The sequence below is a fragment of the Meles meles genome, chromosome 6, assembly GCF_922984935.1.
Source record: "Meles meles chromosome 6, mMelMel3.1 paternal haplotype, whole genome shotgun sequence".
Classification (NCBI taxonomy): domain Eukaryota; kingdom Metazoa; phylum Chordata; class Mammalia; order Carnivora; family Mustelidae; genus Meles; species Meles meles.
This window is the reverse complement of record NC_060071.1, coordinates 36,219,943-36,240,174: the sequence shown is the minus strand read 5'-3', so window position 1 is coordinate 36,240,174 and position 20,232 is coordinate 36,219,943. Positions and strand designations below refer to the sequence as shown.

The following is a 20,232-nucleotide window of genomic DNA, read 5'->3' as shown; positions in this document are numbered from 1 at the left end:
GGATCTAGCTAAAAAGTTATGTGTTAAACATTTTAAGCATTATCAAGATGGTCAAAACTAGTGCTGCCTGTGCTACTGTTAATCAGTCCTCATAACCCTTTAAGCGAAACTGATGTACTTAAAGCTAGGACAGAGGCCAACAAGCCCCAGTGATAAGATTTTTTTGTTTGTTTTGTAGACCTGTTTTGATCCTCCTGGTCATTGCATTTCTTCACCATTACCCTTGAGATAAATGTTTATATCCTCCTATACAAACTGAAATTGTGGGCTACAATCTCAACTTGTTACTAACTTGAAACTTGGCTTGGAGGAGGAGCCCATGCTTTCATTGACCCTGCATTTACCATAAGCATTCTCATGGAAAGTAATGCCTCACTCTTTCCACTCTAAATCAATCTGAGCTTCTCCCAAGAAATATCTAGTTACCCATTTTGGTCTCTCCACACCAACCTATTCTCCTATATCCATACTCTAAACTGATTCAAGATTCTACTAAAAAATCCTCTACCCCAAAGATAAAGAAGACACTAAAGCAATCAACTGGATTAAGAGACCAAAACAATCAAACAAGCATATTTAGCATCATACACAGTGACCAAAAACATGGTAGCAATTAAAAATCACCAACGGAAACCCAAACCAAGCTCATGCATCTTTTCTTTCAAAGGTGTACTCAATCAAGCACATATTTTTAAATGTACTTGAAGTCGGGGGGGAGGAAACCCCATATCATATGGCTCAAAAACTATGCTCTGATTTTTCATTTGCTAACATGGACATGAAGACTCTAGTATCTTCATGGAAGTGTAAGATTTAAAATGCCTGTAATTATGACTCAAAATTTATATATGTATATATGTGTGTGAAGATAAGTGGGTGAAATAATGGGAGGAGGGAAAGCATATATGCATTTAAGTACTCACTTGCTCCAATTTAAAAATATGCTGATTGAAGTAGTGTTGTAAACGTTCATTAGCAAAATTAATACAGAACTGTTCAAAGCTGTTATTTTCATAATCTTCAAACCCAAAAATATCAAGAACACCAATGGACAAAGTCTGTAAAACAGGAAAAAATTTATGATGGTTAAAAAATGATCCTCAAGGGTGCCTGGGTGGCTCAGTGGTTTAAGCTGCTGCCTTCGGCTCAGGTCATGATCTCAGGGTCCTGGGATCGAGTCCCACATCAGGCTCTCTGCTCGGCAGGGAGCCTGCTTCCCTCTCACTCTCTCTGCCTGCCTCTCTGCCTACTTGTGATCTCTCTCTGTCAAATAAATAAATAAAATCTTTAAAAAAATAATGATCCTCAAATTTATTTCACAAATAATATCCACAATATAGGTAACAAAATGTTCAAAGTTCTTCTATGGCAGTGGACAGGAAATTTTGGGGAGCCAGGGTTCAACCAAAATATTCCACAAAATAAAAACCATTTTAGCTTTATGTTCACCTTTTTCTTTTTATCCCAATTATAAAAACGCATCCAAAATTTTAACACATGTAATATACTATTTACAAAAATGTTCAAAGCAGAGTTAGTGGCCTGTTATCTCAATCTCAGAATTCCCTAAATTCCAAGAGACAAAGAAATAGAAAGAATCACCTTATGGGGAAGTAAAAAATAACCTAAAGCTAGGTTTTTCTTGGGTATTCCAGGTTGTGCAAAGAACACCATTCAAGTTTTTCTATTTTCACTTCTATACCCCAAAAGAATTCTGCTTTACAAACCAAGCTAAACTTAGTATGTTTAATCACCCTTGTGCAACCCAAGTATGAAACCAGATATCAGAATATGTGGGTTTCTCCAATTTTTAAAACAATCTTTTTAACGATTTATTTATTTATTTTAGAGAAAGAGAGAGTGGGGGGAGGGGCAGAGGGATTAATCCTTAAGTAGACTCCCTGCTGAGCGTGGAACCTGACTCAGGGCTTGTTCCCAAATCATGACATCATGACCAGAGCTAAAACCAAGAGTAAGATGCTCAACTGACTGAGCCACCAGGTGCCCCAATTTTTTTTAATTTTTATTTTAAAAAGAAGTGTACAAATAGTTCTAAGAAATTATAATCAAAAACAACAATCCCTTCTTCTTTGTCAATTCTGCTCCCTAAAGTCAACACTCAAATCTTTTATCTATTTGGTATAAAATAGTACAATATAGCATTCAAATGCTTGTTCTTCTATGTCTTGATATTTTGCCTCTATAAACTATATTCTAATTTCTTACTATGGATAATAAGGATTCAGCTCCAATACCACCAAGCCAGCATTCTTCTCACCACCTCACTTCATTCTTAAAATAGTTACATGACAATTTTAGTTAAAGGAAAACAATCTTTCTCCACTATTACTAAGAGAGATACTGGGCAAACTAATATAATGAGTAATAAATACTAGGAGTTTTTTTTTAAAACACTTCTTTATTTGAGAGAGAGAGGGAGAGCACAAGCAGGGAGGAGGCAGAAGGAGAGGGGCAGAGTGAGAGAGAGAGAATCCTCAAGCAGAGGGACTGTGGACCATGGAGCCTCATACAGGGCTCAATCCCAGGACCCCAAGACCAAGACCCAAGCTGAAACCAAGAGTCGGCTGCCCAACTGACTAAGCCAACCAGGTGCCCCAAGAGAAGATATTTTTTTAAAGTCTCCATTAACAGTGTTTTCTTGGTGCCCTGGGTGGCTCAGTCAGTTAAGCCTCTGAATCATGATTTTGGCTCAGGTCATGATCTCATGGATAATAGGATCTAGCCCCATGTGGGGGCTCTGCACTCAGCTGAGAGTCTGCTTGAGACTCTTTCCCTCTGCCCCTCCCCCTGCTTGCACCTGCACTCTTTCTCTCTCTCAAATAAATAAATCTTTAAAAATAAAAAAAGAGCATTTCCTTTAATTGATTCTGCTAATTCTAAGCACTTATGAAAACAGTACAAGTAATGACCTTCAAAAATAAGTCCATTTGGTAAATTAGATTTCTATTACAATTTTCTAACTGTAGGCTTAATCAAACCATAAAAAATTAATATTAGAACCATTTTACATTTAAGACAGGAGGATTAAGTAATAAAGATGACATATTTTAATCACCCTAAAGATGCAGACTATTCCATAAAAAGTTGCTGGGAAATAAAAATGGATTTGAAATTATTTATCTAAAATCTGTCTTATTAAGAAATAAATTCCAGAGGCGCCTGGCTGGCGCAATAAGTGGAGCATGTGACTCTTGATCTCAGAGTTGTGAATTCGAGCCCCACACTGAATGCAGAGATTACTTAAAAACAAAATCTTATATAAATAAATAAATTCCAATGGGGAAAAAACCCAAATATAAAAAATTAAATTCTAAAAGTATGAGAATAAATGTTTTTACAATCTTGGGCTGAAAGAGGGCTTCCAACATAAGAAAAACAAATAAAACCCAGGAAAATAAAGGAAGAAAAAAACAGAGGGTTTTAGAAGGGAGGGGGGTGGGGGATGGGTGAGTCTGGTGATGGGTATCAAGGAGGGCACAGACTGCAGTGAGTACTGCAGTTAATATTATATGCAAACAATGAATCATGGAACACTGTATCAAAAACCAATGATATACTGTATGGTGATTAACATAACACAATATTTAAAAAAGGAAAAGGAAGGAAAAGAGTGGCAGAATTAACTGCACAAAAATTTAAAACATATGGGCCCTAAAACACAACAAAAACCAATCTTAAAAATCAAGAGAAAATATATGCAATATATATCAAACTATGAATCTCTGCAATAACCACAATAACTCCAAGAAAGAAGTAACAAAAAGACAAAATAAACAACATAAAAATAGCAGAATATATAATGAAATGATGAAAAAACATGGGAAATACTTGACTTTTATCTATCACTGAAAAAACGGACAATAAAATGGGATAGTCCTCTTACTCAGATTAGTAGATGAAAAGACTGATAATCCAATGTGAGTAAAGGTGTAAGGAAATAGGCATTTTCATACACTACCAGTGGAAGTGCAGTCTTTTCTGAAAAGCAATTTAGCAGTAGCTAACAAAATTCTAAAATGTATATATTCTTAAATCCAGCAATTCATTTTGAGGATTTTATCCTAAAGAAATGTACACAAAGAATATTTGTTACATCATCATTTATAACAATAAAACAAATGTAATATATTTTTATGGGGAAATTTATGGTATACAGGTATACTACATAATACTACAAAGTTATTAAAATTAATGAGGTCCAGACCTATTTCAAGACATATCAGGTAAAAAAAAGATACAAGGCAGAAACAATACAGATAACATAATTCTATTTTTAATTTTAAAAGCAATTCTGTATATGTACACTCATAGAAATGTACATAAGAAAACGGTCTGGAAAGACATATAGAACAACAGTTTCCCTAAATATCAGGGTAATAACATACATAAGGAGGGAAACATCAGGGAATACAGATAAAAGGTAATTCTTACTTATTATTCTACATAATTCTGTGTTTTAAAATATTATGTATTAATATTTTATTACAAAAATTTCCAGGAAAAATATATAATAATCCAACATATGTCTACCTTTGTATTTTGCTCCAAATCTTTACTATTCAGAAGTGCATGATTAATCCGAAAAACTATCCAGTCAAACAGGGCACTATATAAAGATTTAGCCATGGAATTCCTCACTGTCACAGCCTGAAAAAAAAAGAGAAGGGTTGCAGACAAATGAAAATGGCACTAACCCAAGATACTATAACAAAGTGTATTTTGCTTTCAACCAATAAAGAGAGCTTACTATCCTGAATTAGAAATTTAATTTTCTCTAAATTTAAATGGCCTATAACTGAAGTTTTCCATACACCCATAATCATTAATCTAGTCTCAACTCTAATCTAGGCTAAAAGGTAAGGAAAACAAAATGTAGGTCACTCAGTTCAAAACAGTATCTGAAAATTAGGGTATACATTTTACCTAGCAAAGAAGGTGTAATAAGAGATTTACAAACAAATCAAACTTGCCAGCAAAAGTGGGGAAGACTATTCCAGGAAGAGGAATAAATCTGTTGGCAAATAGGAATCAGTTATCTGTGGAATCCTAGCTCTACTCTTAAAAAATAATCATAATACCACCATAGTTACATTCTGGTTGTCTCAAGCTTGTCATTCACCATAACCTCAAGGATTTCTCCATCCCCAGCTAGAGTAATAATTCTTTCATTATGGAGTAATACAATTTTTTTCACCTCACTTCAAGCATTTCCCAGTTTATGGAAACTCTCTGTACTATCTGCTTAAAATTTCTATATATCTGTAATTGTTCTAAAAAATAAAATCTATTAGTTAAAAAAAAATCAACATTTAGAAAGTACAACAACTGAAAAAAGGAGGGGACATATTTTAGAGAATTGAGCCCTACCAGTTAGAGAATACAAGTCCTAATGACTTATATATTTACTGTCGAGGGATTCATTTTGAAGCTTTATATTCAGGTACATATTTATATGTCTGTCCTAAAGTTTAGGAAATAGAGAATAATGATTAAAAGCTAGGCTGTCTTCCAATCCTAGTTCTTCTACTTATTCTAGGTATTGTAACCTTGACCCAAGATACTCAAACTCTTAAGCTACAGCTTATACATTTGTAAAATGTAGATAATACTAAAATCTACCACATGAATGATGAATTTCTGAATTCCAGTGAATAAAAACACAAAAGCTCCAAGTTTCTAAACCAAAAAATAACTACCTAAACCATTACCTACACAGGAAACAGAAGATGCTATCAAATTCTCTATCTTCAGCACCAGAAACTTGAATTGGAAAATGCACACAAGTTCTGAGAGAAAAAGGAATGTAACCCTAGAATTCTATACTTAGGCAAGTAATCAACAAAGTATCTTTAAAACTCAAAAAATCAATCATAAAATATATAGAGAGAGCAACTATTCTATTTTTCTCCAGAGGGAAGAATGAATACAAAATGGTCTAGTTCAGCAAAAGTAAAAGATTTTAAAACTAAATACACAAGCATAAGACAAAGAAAACACAGAAAAAGAAGTCATAGTAGCACAAAAAATACAAATGGGCTGAATTTTTAGTCAAAAGACAGATCTTCACATTATATTAAAAACTATAAGCTACCTATCTGGTTTACATTAACACTATTTTCATAAAGTACCAGTCAGACAGAATCCAGATATACCAAAATATACCAATATAATACTTATTTACTTCTTAACTCCCCATATTATATTTTGGCCTCTTTCTCTGAAATGTGGTCCTATCACAGCTTAATCTCAGTAAACCCAAATACCAGTTAACATTTTCCCACCCAAACAAGATCTCACTGAGTGTTTCCTATCTCAATGAATGGTATAAATACTCTTAAAGTTGTGTGAGTCAGAAAATTAGGATTTATCCTTAGTATTTCCTTCTTTCTTCTTGCTTCCCAGTAAGCAAACCATTGCCAGATTCTGTTGATTTTACCATCTAAATGTCTCTCTCTCCTTTTTTCTTTAAAGATTTTATTTATTTATTTGACAGAGAGAGATCACATAGGCGGAATGGCAGGCGGGGGGGGGGGTGGGGTAAGCAGGCTCCCTGCTGAGCAGAGAGCCCGACGCAGGGCTCGGTCCCAGGACCCTGAAATCATGACCTGAGCTGAAGGCAGAGGCTTAGCCCACTGAGCCACCCAGGCACCCCTAAATGTCTCTTTTTTTAAATACACCCATTTCTCCCTATCAATTTGTCACTACTCTAGACAAAGCAGCCAACCTCTCTCTATTCAGTAGTACTATCAAGGCCTCTAAACTCATCTTTCCACATTCACTCTTGTCCTCTATGTTAGAAGTCTAAGAATGGTCACCAAGATTCCCATTCCTGGTATATATGTTCTGTATAACCCCCCCATTAAGTGTGAGCAGGACTATAAATGATGAATTTCACTCCAGTAACTATCTTATCTTACATGACAAAGGGACTTAAAAGATATAATTATGGCCCAAAATCAGCTGATTTTTTTTTAATTCACCAGAGGAAAATTATCCTGGGCTGACTTAATCAGAGAAATCTCTTTAAAAGAGACTGAGCCTTTCCATCAGAGTCCCTTGCTGGCCTTTGAAGAAGCAAACTGCCAGGTTGTGTACTAGACCACAAACAGACTCTGCTGAGCACGGCCCTTGACAGTCGACAAGAAATTAGGGCTCTCAATCCTGTAACTGCAAACAACTGAATCCTGTCAACAACCTGTGAACAAGGAAGAGGATGCTTAGTATCAGATGAGATCACAGCCTCTTCAGACATCTTGACTTCAGCCTGGTGAAACCCTGAGCAGAGGACCCAATAAATTTTTGCCCAGATTGATCCATGGAAAGTGTCAGAAAATATTAAGTCACTACGTTTGTTATACAATTATAGAAAACCGATACACTCTCCTCTGATTCTTTACACTGATGTGAGAGTGATCCCTTAAAAATAGAAATATAAGACAACTTTTCTGCTTAAAACTTTTTAAGACTCTTCCATTGCTCTTCAGAAAATATTAAAATTCTTAAGGACCGCTCCTTATTTTACCTCCAATGCCTAGAACATTTCTGAACACAAAGAAGATTTTCAAATATTTACCACACAAATAAATACACCAAACAGATGTAAACAAAAATAAATGAGGATCTATAAAAATCATAAAAAGCAGGCACAGAGAGAGGGGGAAGCAGGCTCCCTGTGAGCAGAGAGCCTGATGACCCGGAGATCATGACCTAAGCCAAAGGCAGAGGCTTAACCCACTCAGCCACCTATGCGCCCTAGGAATTTTTTTTTTTAAGAGAGAGCAGAAGAGGGAAGGGGCAAAGGGAGAGAATCTCAGGCAGGCTCCACATTGCCCAGCGCAGAGCATGACATGGGGCTTGATCTCACAATTCTGAGATCATGACCTGAGCCAAAACCAAGAGTCGGATACTTAAGCGACTGAGCCACCCAAGCGCCCCAGGTATTTTATATTTTATAATATTTTAGTATTTTCAATATTTTATATTGAAAAAAGTTTGAGGGCACCTGGGTGGCTCGGTGGGTTAAAGCCTCTGCCTTTGGCCCAGGTCATGGTCCCAGGGTCTGGGATCGAGCCCCGCGTCAGGCTCTCTGCTTGGCGGGGAGCCTGCTTCCCCCTCTCTCTCTGCCTGCCTCTCTGCCTACTTGTGATCTGTCAAATAAATAAATATAGTCTTTAAAAAAAAGTTATGAAAGAAAATACAAAAAATTTTATGTAAATAAAGGGCAAAACTTTTTTAAAAGTTTGGCTTTTTCTGTTGTTTAGAAAGGAGCGCTCAAATTTGGAGATTATGTCATAAGACTTGTGACATAATGAAGAAATATACACACTTGATGGTAATTAGAACCCAAAAAATAGGATAAATGGATCAGTGTCAACCTACAAAGCATTCTCTACAGTTCAACACTATTTCCCCACTCCTGTTTCTTCTAATCTCACATTCCTGTCCTATTTTTGTAATAATTTTCATAGCTTGATTTCTCATCACTGTCATTAAATTACACTTCAGGAGGCTTTTCAATAATTTTCCCATTCATATACACCCGAGTAGTATATAATAATAATAATGGCAATGACAGCAATAAATCTCATCTGAAAGCCTCAGTATACAGGTGATACTTAAAGCAATGGGACTATGTGAGATAATCTAGCTAAGGAATACAGAGAAGAAAAGACAAAGACTATGTACCAGAGAACTACATTTTTTAGAGGTCAGGTGGAAAAGAAAGGGCAAACAGAAAGAATTACAAATGAGTAAATGAGAACATGAACCAGAAGAGTATGACATTCTGGAATTTAAGAAACTGCCTGAAGAAGAAATAATCAACTCGATCAAACACTGCTCATTTGTAAATCCATCTACTACCTGTTCGCCCCATATTAATAATATAAAACAATAATGAACAGATTAAGATCGCAGAAGAAAAATGCCTATTGCATTTTGCTTAAAATGCATGCCTATTGCTTAAAATCATATTCAACTTTCAAGTTTTCAAGTTGATGGAAAATTCACAACTGAATTTCAAGGTCCCAGAAAATATTTCAGTCAACACTCTGTTGTTGTCATTTTCATTCTGTTAAAAGCAAGAGCACAAATTCAAACTTCTAAAACTGTTCAGAGTACTCTGATCTCAAGAAAATCTATTCATACCTCTGCTAGCTTATATGGCAAGATAAGCTTTTCTCCCACTGTCACAGTCTTCCTTGTAACTAACGCTTCAAATAGCATCTCTTCTTTAACCTAAACAACAGAAAAAAAAAAAATTCAGTGTACAAGATTTATGACAATGAGCTGAATTATTTATTTACAATCCAAATAAAGAAAAAATGTCTAATGAGATTAGCAAATATACAATAGAAAAAACAAAGACAATACATCTAATCATTTAAATACTGGCCAAGGTGAAGGTCAAACATTCCACTCACCCTATTTCCCGCCGCCCCCCCAAAAAAAGAGAAGGTATGTAAGATAGATGGGTCCTTTTAGTTAAATTTTTCTTTCTGATCATAATGGTGAAACATGTTTCTTTGTGCGAAATATGGAAAATATAGAATAGTGCAAAAACACATTTTAAGATGATCAACCATAATCCCACAACTAGCAAAGATAAAAAAGTGACAATACTTCTTTAATTCCAGGAACATTACCATGAGTACTTATTTATGTTTCAGATGTTTTATATTTATTTACACATGTTAATTTTAAAATAAAGATGATGTTTCCTTTGTTCTCATTCGCTCTAGAGGTAAATACCATCATGAATTTGATACGTTATCATCTCAGTTTGGGTTTTTACACATATCTAATATAAAGATATATTAGATATATTTGTTAACACTACATTATACTGCCAAGTGTATTTAACTCTTATCTGTATAGAATCATATTGCCCATATGTTTTTGAGATTTAACTACATTGATAATTTAGATCAAACTTATTTATTTTAACTACTATATAACTTCCCAGTATATAAATTATGGCAGTGTGTAATCTATTCTTCTATGTGTAGGCATTTACACTATTTACCATTGTGCACTATTAGGAAATAAACTGAATATGCTTGCATATGAGTTCAAGAATTTTTCTGAAGTACAAATCTGAAAGTGGAATTACTAGGTTATAGCATATACACTGTCATCTTTAAAGGATATTGCCAAATTACTATACATAGTTCTCACCAATTTGGTCTCTGATCAGCCCTGAGCATTCCTATTTCTTCAAACCTTGAATATACTTGTTATTATCACACTACGGACTTTTGCCATGCTGAGGGTCATGAAATGGTAAAACAAGGGCATTTTATAAAAGCATCCAAACAAATAAAGATATAACACTGATAAAATTGTAAGTAGATAATATGACATGAAGTATATCAAACAAAAAGATTCAATTATAAAGGTGAAACTGAAACTGAGTTACAAAACAACAGTGAGGCATTCCCCTGTCACCAGCAATTCATGACAGATCAATCATTTTTTAAAATACAATGATACCGAAATATACCTTCTCATTCACTACTACATGAGTAGCATTCACTACTCAATCTTCAAATTCAAAACAAATTGGAAAAAATTTGAGGAACATTACCTTCACAAACTGCAGTGAAACTAAAAATAAATAGCCAAAGTTTAAATATAATACCTCAAGCTTTCACATATATTTAAAATATTTTGGGGTGCCTGGGTGGCTCAGTGGGTTAAAGCCTCTGCCTTAGGCTCAGGACCCTCAATCCAGGGTCCTGGGATCGAACCCTGCCATCGGGCTCCCTGCTCGGCAGAGAGCCTGCTTCCCTTCCTCTCTCTCTGCCTGCCTCTCTGCCTACTTGTGATCTCTCTCTCTGTCAAATAAATAAATAAATAAAATCTTAAAAATAAATAAATAAATATTTTGAAAAGCAAAAATTAAATAATACCAGATTACACAAATATGACAAAACCAAGAAAACTAAGAAAAAACTTATGTGATAAAAAAAACACTGTTATATTGTTGAGGTTAAGCAATTATTATTTAAAAGTGAGTATTTAAAAATAAATGATCTATGCAGTAGATTCGAGACTTTTTTTTTTTTAAAGATTTTATTTATTTATCTGACACAGAGAGATCACAAGTAGATAGAGAGACAGGCAGAGAGAGAGAGAAGGAAGCAGGCTCCCCGCCGAGCAGAAAGCCCGATGCGGGACTTGATCCCAGGACCCCGAGATCACGACCCGAGCCGAAGGCAGCGGCCCAACCCACCGAGCCACCCAGGCGCCCAAGACGTTAGATGTCTGCCTATGGCTCAGGTCATGATCTCAGCATCCTGGGATCGAGCTCCATGTCGGGCTCCCTGCCTGCTTCTCCCTTGTGTTTCTCTCTCATTGTCTCTCTCTGTCAAATAAATAAATAAAATCTTTTTAAAAAAAGGATTCAAGTCTGGCTTGTGTTCATTTTGATGATTTGTGTTTATCGAAGACTTTTTTTAAAGGAATAAACAAATACAAGCTGGCAACAACATGGAGCAAGTCACTTCCATACACTTGTATAAACTGGTATAACCACTACAGAGAATAATCCGTCAATATCAGTGAACTATTTATGTCTGTGTGTATACCAACCCAAACCTATACTCCTTGGACTATACTCTAGAATAATTTTCACATATGTCCACAAAGATACATGTACAAAAATGCCTATCATAGTACTACCAATAAATGAGAAATTACAAATGACTTCAATCTCCACTAAGAAAGATAAATTTTGTTTTACTCATATAATGAAATTTTATAAACTAAAAAGAATCATGTAGAATATTTAAATCAGTATTGAAAAATCTCAAAAACACAGTACAGAATGAAAAAGTCAAGTTTAGAATGATACAGTAAAGCATTTATGAAACAAGTATGAAAATATATAGAAAGCTATATATTCTTATATAAACATCTACCTATTTTGAAAATATAAAAACAAGAATTAGAATGATAAACACCAAACTCATAACAGTGTTTACTTCTAGGGTAGCAGAATATAAAGTGAGCTACAATTATATGCAATATTTTATTACATGAGTGGAGTTGTGAGTACACAGGTGTTTATTATATTGTTTTCTATACATATTGTATACTGAGAACAATTCATAATTTACAGAAAAATGAAGAAGGAAATATGTTAAAACAAAAATTAATTTAAATTAAATTAAATTAAAAATTAAATAAGTTATTAGCAGAATAAACCTAAAAGCCAATTACTTGAATATAAAAAATGATAGACAATTCTCACTAAATCACAAAAATTAAGAAATACAAACATTAAGAAACACAAAGTCAACACCATAGAGAAAAAGGTTTTAAACGTTAACACAGTATTTACAAAGAATGCCAAAAAGTAAATTGTAAACATTTAATAAACACATAATTTCCTAGATAAACACAAATCATCAAAATGAACACAAGCCAGACTTGAATCCTTTTTTTAAAAAGATTTTATTTATTTATTTGACAGAGAGAGACAATGAGAGAGAAACACAAGCAGTGGGGAGCTGGAAAGGGAGAAGCAGGCAGGGAGCCCGACATGGAGCTCGATCCCAGGATGCTGAGATCATGACCTGAGCCATATGCAGACATCTAACGACTCAGCCACCAGGCGCCCTGAGACTTGAAAATCCAAAAAAATGAGCTAATACAAAACAAACTTCTGGAAGAACATCAAATATAGTTGATCATAGGGTTGATCTCTCTCAAATCTTTAAGGAACATACTATTCTTTGCTAATGATTCTTCTCTAAATGGCAGAAAAAAATTGAAAGGATAAAAAACTACCCAACTCCTTTTAAAGAGTTGGCTTAATGCTGGCACTAAAGCCTAATAATGATCATACACAGATCTACATACAAAACATACTAATCTTGCTTATCTTTGATAAACATCCTAAAGAAAATATTACTGAATTCATGATATTTAATCAACTACCTCTATAATTTCCCAATGTCCTTAGTTGTACATATATGACTTTTAAAATTAAAAAAAACTTTATTAACACAAAATAACTAGGAATGAGTTCAATATCTAAGTCTACAATGTTTCTCATATTCATTTAATTGAGAAAATGATATGTGTTAAAAACCCATTCTTTACATTGTTTCAACAGATGTTAAAATATATTCAAAATATATAAATCTGTTAAAAACTGAATGATGGTTCAGTTTTTGATAATGATGGTTCTAATAATTCTAATATACTCCAAAACATGCAACAAAAATATGCTCCACAATTACCCACAATTAATGTACTGGAGCTTGTTCATCTTTCAATAATTTCACAAGTATATATCTCAAATAGAATTCAGTAAACAGAATACTTAAAATATTCATTGCTGCCTGAGGTAACTACAAAATTATAAAAATAATTGGAAAAATAAATAATTTCAGAAACATTTGTTCTTAAAAACTAAATCTATATTTATCATTGAACTGAATCACTTTGAGAAGGACAGGAATTAAATCTTAACTAAAGAGTTTACATTTTAGTTAAACCAGTTATTGTTCGTATCTTTGAATTCCATCTCAACAAAAGCCTTAAGGTTGCAATTATTATTACCAATTTTAATCAATAATAGGAAAGCATTTTTTTAAATTTCTTACTTAAATTCAATTAACATACAATGTATTATTAGTTTCAAAGGTAGAGGTCAGTGATTCATGAGTCTTCTATAATACCCAGTGTTCATTATGTCACATGTCCTCCTAAATGTCCATCACCCAACTATCCTATCCCCCCACCACCCCCTAGAAACCCTGAGTTTGTTTAGGAAATCATTTTAAAAAATAATTCCTGAGAACTAAATACAAGCAGGATACTATTGGTTCTATCAGTTACTTGTCTAGCTCCTCAACTTTGAAGATAACTTCTTCCTACTTATTATCAAACCTCCATTCCTACTAGTGCAGACTAAACATAACAAGAAGGAACTTAAGGGGTGCCTGGCTAGCTCAGTCAGTTAAGCATCTGACTCTTGATTTCAGCTCAGGTCATGATCTCAGGGTTGTGGGATCAAGCCCCACAGTGGGCTTCTTGCTCAGCAGAGAATTTGCTTAGGATTCTCCCTCCCTCTGCCCCAACCCCCACTCATGTGTTCTCTCTCTCTCAAATAAATGGTTTTTGTTGTTTTTTTTTAAGATTTATTTATTTATTAGACACACAGAGAGATCACAAGTAGGCAGAGAGGCAGGCAGAGAGAGAGGAGGAAGCAGGCTCCCTGCTGAGCAGAGAGCCTGATGTGGGGCTCCATCCCAGGACCCTGAGATCACGACCTGAGACGAAGGCAGAGGCCCAACCCACTGAACCACCCAGGTGCCCCGTTTTTGGGTCTTTTTTTTTTTTTTAAAGAAGGAAGTTAAGAAGCTTGGGTTCAAAAGTCAGATTTGGTATCAAATCATATTTGCAGTTAGTCAAACTTTGACACCGGTAAACCCATTTCTCAGAAAAGGATTTCTCCTTTTTCATCAATACTTGGCTCCTTTTAGAATTACCTGAATTGCTCTTACCAGCTCTAACCAAAGAAGGAATACTGCACCAAGACCAGAAGCCTTGGTATTTGCTGAATGCCTGAACTTGTAAGTAAAACCACTAGCTACAATGCACTATTATTACCACAATACCAAGTGTTTCTGTTGACTAAAATATCACCTAAAATGCCTGACTGAAATACCATCTGTTCCCTGATCCTCATGACCTTCAAAATTACCACCTTCAGATACCACATTCCATCCACATCCTGGTAGAACTTCTTTCCAGCAAGTGAGTCTAGTTTCAATTTAACGTATCCCCTTCTCCTGCCCCGTCTGCCAGACTAACTCATTTCATTAAAGTTAATAAGCAACACCCAAGCATGTGCAAAATAATAAGCACTGTAAGGTTAGATAAATAAAAAAGAGGCGTCTATTGCTCTCAAAGAGCACTGTCGCCTTATAAAGGACACAAACTAGTAAACAATTAACTTTGTGCTACAAAATCAAAATTAAATTACGCTAAGTAGACACAAATGTTCTACCCTGATGAAGTCAGTTTAGATCATTTAATAGGTTAAACCCTATTCAAGTGGCAAATGAATCAAGATTTGAAAGATGAGTAATACTTTACGGAAAAAAGGCAGGCTACTTATAACTGCAAATAAAATGGAAACAACCAAGATGTCTTTCAATAGGTGAATGAATAAACAAACTATGGTACAGCCACACAATGTCATATTACCCAGCACTAAAGAGAAATGAGCTATCAAGCCACAAAAAGCCATGACTGAATCATATATATAATGCATCTAACATACAAAATATGTTTTAATCAACTATTTATGTTACCGGTAAGGCGGCTGGTCAATAGTAACCTATTAAGTTTTGGGAGAGTCAAAAGTTACACCCAGATTTTTGACTACCCAGAGGGGTTGGTACTCCTAGCCCCTGCATTGTTCAAGGGTCAACTGAATACTAACATCGAACAATTAAATGAACAGAAAAAAGGAGGTAAAGAGATAAAGAAAAAGGTAGCTTCCTCACTGTTAAAATGGGAGTTTATAGATAAGGAGAGAAGGCTAGAATGATACATGTGATAATGTATTAGTTAGGAACATCAGTAGGACCTCATGTTTCTCTTTATATTGCTATAGATGCATACATAAAAACATCTGTAGTATGCGAATACACACAGGTTAGTAAACACACATATATTTTCTTGTTCTGTGAGAGGAGATGGCCTATAAAAAATGATGCCCCTTTTGAGATGAATCCGACAAGTAAGCTGGGAAAACATTGGAAATCATCACTACCAGAAGAAAGAATAAGGTAATAAAGATCTTGATTATAGGGACACCTGGGTGGCTCAGTGGGTTAAAGCCTCTGCCTTCGGCTCAGGTCATGATCCCAGGGTCCTGGGATCGAGCCCCGCATCGGGCGCATCGGGCTCTCTGCTCAGCAGGGAGCCTGCTTCCTCCTCTCTCTGCCTGCCTCTCTGCCTACTTGTGATCTGTCAAATAAATAAATAAAATCTTAAAAAAAAAAAAAGATCTTGATTATAGGAAGAAGCATGTTAGAAGATGAAGACCTGTGGCTCTTACTTAGACATGAAGAAAAAAAGTTAGTACCTTTTTCTCTCCACTCATCCAGATACCCCATCTTCAGATAATCTAACCAAAATCTTAGTATGAGAAGAAATCTCAAATACAGAAGGAGAAAAACTATTAATGTCTTAGACTATAGGACTATCACACAGTCTAGAGTGAAAAATTGATCCTATCCAGCAAATTGAGGGATTGTGGATATACAGGCCAAAGGGAGGCAGGCAAGAAAAACCAAGCCTTTCAAAGATTCTGGCACAATCGACAGCAAAAATTCCATCTTTTGGAGAAACACTATTAATAAAAAGCATTAGCCCATTTACACCTAACCAAATAATTACACAAAATTAAAAGTGAGAAGTTACCCAGTATTTGAGAAATGACAAATGAAAATATAATCACTTACTTCTAATAATTCTGAAACAATGGGCAGAACTTCAGGATTACAGATATCTATGGAGTCATCCCGGTATGTCTTCTTTTTATAACAGATATTACCCAAATGTAGTATTGCGGAGAGAAGAGAGAAAATCCTGTGAAAATAAAACCATAAATTATAGCTCATTTATGTGCAGTCTCCAAACATATTTCACTGCAAAATTCTAATCAAGCAAATTAACCAGTACAAACATATTTAATCTTCATAAAAATAAAAAATGCTTTTCATTTAAGAAAAAGTAAAAATAAAAAATACGGGAATAATAACTATAATAATTAAATTTCATGTGTACTATGTCAGACACTGTGCAAAGTGCTTTATATAACCTTACTTTCAGTACTGTACCACTGGACATAGTTGTTTGAAGAGGATTTGCTATTGCCTGAATCTGTACAGTGTTTCAAAGTCCATACATTTCTAAATGTCTTTCATCCTGCCTGGAATGCCCTTTCCCTACACTGTCTATTTCAGATCTACTGAATCAGAATCTTTAAAGGAAAGGCCTTGGAATCTGTATTTTCTTAACCAAGTAACCTAGATCATTTTTTACGATTAGTTATATTTAAGAATTGGTTTCCTACATCATACTACAGTGCCCTTGATAAATGCTTTTAAAATAAACAGTATGAGGCCACCGGGGTAAATTACCTAATGTTCAGGCCCCTCCCGTAAAACATCTACAACTGGACCCTCCCTTCCACTCTTCCCTTCTTAGAGGAACATAAGACCTTCTTCCCGTCAAACTAAACCCCTTCTTGTGCTTTGCACCCCATGAACTCCAGTTTACTCAGGAACTTTATTATGTCTATTTCTTATCTCTTACCTGATCTAGAAGAACTTTCTATCAAAACATTATCATCTTCATTTTCTCTTAAACAACCCATCCTAGATTCCACGTCTTCTCCTTACCTTCACAAACAAGCTTATTAAACTGTTAACTTATACTCCTTTTCTTCACTTTGTCATTCCCTATTTACTATCATATCCTGACATCTCACCCCATTAAAATATCTCAGAGACGTTACCAAGAACCACCAGATAAGAAAAGTGTATTATAAAATGAGCTATCAAGCCACAAAAAGACATGACTGAATCATATATATAATGCATCTAACATACAAAATATGTTTTAATCAACTATTTATGTTATCGGTCAGAAGTAGCCTATTAAGTTTTGGGGGAGTCAAAAGTTACATCCAGATTTTTGACTGCCCAGAGGGGTTGGTACTCCTAACTTACCTGACCTCTCCAAAGCATTTAATACAGCTGAACACTCCATCTAAAAGCCCTTCTGGGAAACACACACACACACACATATGCATCTTTGTGTCTTGTCCAACTATTTCCTTATGATAAACCTGTTCTACCTATAAAATTTTATATATAAATTTTACATACAAAATGTTTTCTGAAAATTAGGAAGTATTCTAAATAAAATAAAGACACTGTTTTAGGAACTAAACAGCCATACTTTCAGAGGTCCTGAATCAATATTTAATTGATCGATCTAATTTTTCAAATAATTTAAAATTTTAAGTGTTTGAATCATTAACCTGACTCAAACAAAATACAAGTCAATTTTAAAGGAATAATTCATAAAAGTACTCTGGGTAAATTAGAGAGGAAACACAGTATTAACTGAATCATTACAAAGACTAATGGAAACCAAAGGATTTAAAAACGCAAATTCATGGGCCACTTATTAAACACCATTTTTAGCAGGAGTTTATATGGTTGTTAATTATATCCTTTCAGAATCTGGGGTTCAATAAATTAGTACGTTAATGTTTTCTCAAACACAAATATGTGATACTTAGTGTCCAACAATAATAAATGTTAAATAAACAATCTAATATACTGTAATAACTCAATACAAAAAAGAGTTACAAATATGAATTTAAAAATCTCTATTCACAAAATGCGTAAAATCTTGCATTAAGAGATAAAAACAGTAACAAAAAACCCCTATACTACAAGGCAGGGTATCCTAAAATACTTAAGGTAGACACAATGCACAGTTAAGAAAAATTTCATTAAAAAGGTAGGACATGGGGCACATGGCTGGCTCAGTAGGAAGAATGTACAACTCTTGATTTCGGGGTCACGAGTTCAAACCCCACATTAGGTGTAGAAGTTACTTAAATAAATAAGCTTTAAAAAATAAAAAGGGAGGACATGAACAGTACTCAAAGCAAACAGGTTTCCATTCACATACCAAATTTTAGGATTACTGCAAAGTGTGTTAAGAAGAATTCTGGGTTAGATCTGAGTGCAGTTGAAAAGACTGTTGTGATTTATTAGCACAGTCAATCATGGTCAAAGGAGAGGGGAATAGTAGTATATATGTTATGTTATAAAAAAAAAACTGGCATTATTTCAATGAGTAAAAAAGAGATAAAGATGGGTCCTTCAAGGAATGGGGAAAATACCAGACATTCAGAATACAATTTAATGTTTTAGAGGATCCTATCGGTCTCGCTAAAACGCAAAACTTGTGTTAGGGAATATCTGATGATAATATCTAAAAGATACAGAAAGGTCAAATTACAGGCCAGGTTACCAAATATATTACATATATTTTCCAGTGGTTTTCAGTATGGGATACACTGGTATCAGAAAGTATAAAAGACACACAACTCCTGGATGTATGAGAAATACATTTTATTTCCAACTTATTTTATCTAAAAAAATGAAATTATGTTTCACTATTATTTAATATATAGATTGACACTTTGATCCATGTATGTCAATCAATCAGGTGTGTCACACGAGGTATAGGAGGTATGCTGAAGAAAGAATATAAGTAATGTAGCATGGAGGAACTATAGAGTTACTCTCATTTACTCAGTAACTTTTAGTGAACTGAAGTTTATGTGACCAATTAAATGGGCTTGCATATTTACATTTGGTTTCAACTTTTCTTTTTTTCTTTTTAAAGATTTTATTTATTTATCAGAGAGAGAGAGAGAGAGCATGCGTACACGCCCAAGCAGAGGAAAATGCAGGAAAAAGGAGAAGCAGGCTCCCCACTGAACAAGGAGCCCGATGTGGAACTCAATCTCAGGACCCTGGGATCATGACCTGAGCCTAAGGCAGTGCATAACTTAACCAACTGAGCCACCCAGGCGTCCCTTAATTTATCTTTCAAAAAAAGTTTGGCAAATAATCTGATAATTCAAGATTCATAGTAATCACAAACAAGAAAACAGCACAGCTGTTATTCTACTTTTAGTATGACATTAAAAGTTGACAATATAATCAGATCTGAAATAACTAATTCCCTTCCCCCCAAAATAGTTCTGTTACTATTTTTTTCTGGTGACAGTCGAGGTTATTTGTGTCTTTAATTTTACTAATTTTTTTATTATGTTATGTTACGTTAGTCACCATAAGTTTTTGATGTACTGTTCCATGATTATTTGTATATAACACCCAGTGCTCACTGCAATGTGTGCTCTTTCATACCAATCATCAGGCTTTAATTTTAAACAGCTTGTTTTATTTTAAATATAATTTGCTTCATCTTTATCTCAACCTCTTTACATTTCTATTTTGTTTATAATAAAATATGTTTAGCATACTAAGAGACTCCGCAGGAAACAAACTGAGGATTGCTGGAGGGGAGGAGGTGGGAGGGATGGGGTGGCTGGGTGATGGACATTGGGGAGGGTATGTGCTATGGTGAGTGCTG

At 34.7% G+C, this 20,232-nt stretch overlaps 1 protein-coding gene across 4 annotated transcripts in view; it reads right to left on the bottom strand.

Annotated features, from left to right (window-relative positions):
- MYO9A (myosin IXA) overlaps positions 1-20,232 on the bottom strand; it is a 298,796-nt gene that overhangs the window by 200,373 nt on the left and 78,191 nt on the right. For all 4 annotated transcript variants that reach the window (XM_046008480.1, XM_046008479.1, XM_046008481.1 and 1 more), the window contains exons 8-11: positions 16,509-16,635; positions 9,169-9,258; positions 4,552-4,668; positions 924-1,058 (exon numbers count right to left, since the gene is read on the bottom strand). In XM_046008480.1, coding sequence (XP_045864436.1) covers positions 924-1,058; positions 4,552-4,668; positions 9,169-9,258; positions 16,509-16,635 — 469 coding nt within the window. The remainder of the gene's footprint in view (positions 1-923; positions 1,059-4,551; positions 4,669-9,168; positions 9,259-16,508; positions 16,636-20,232) is intronic.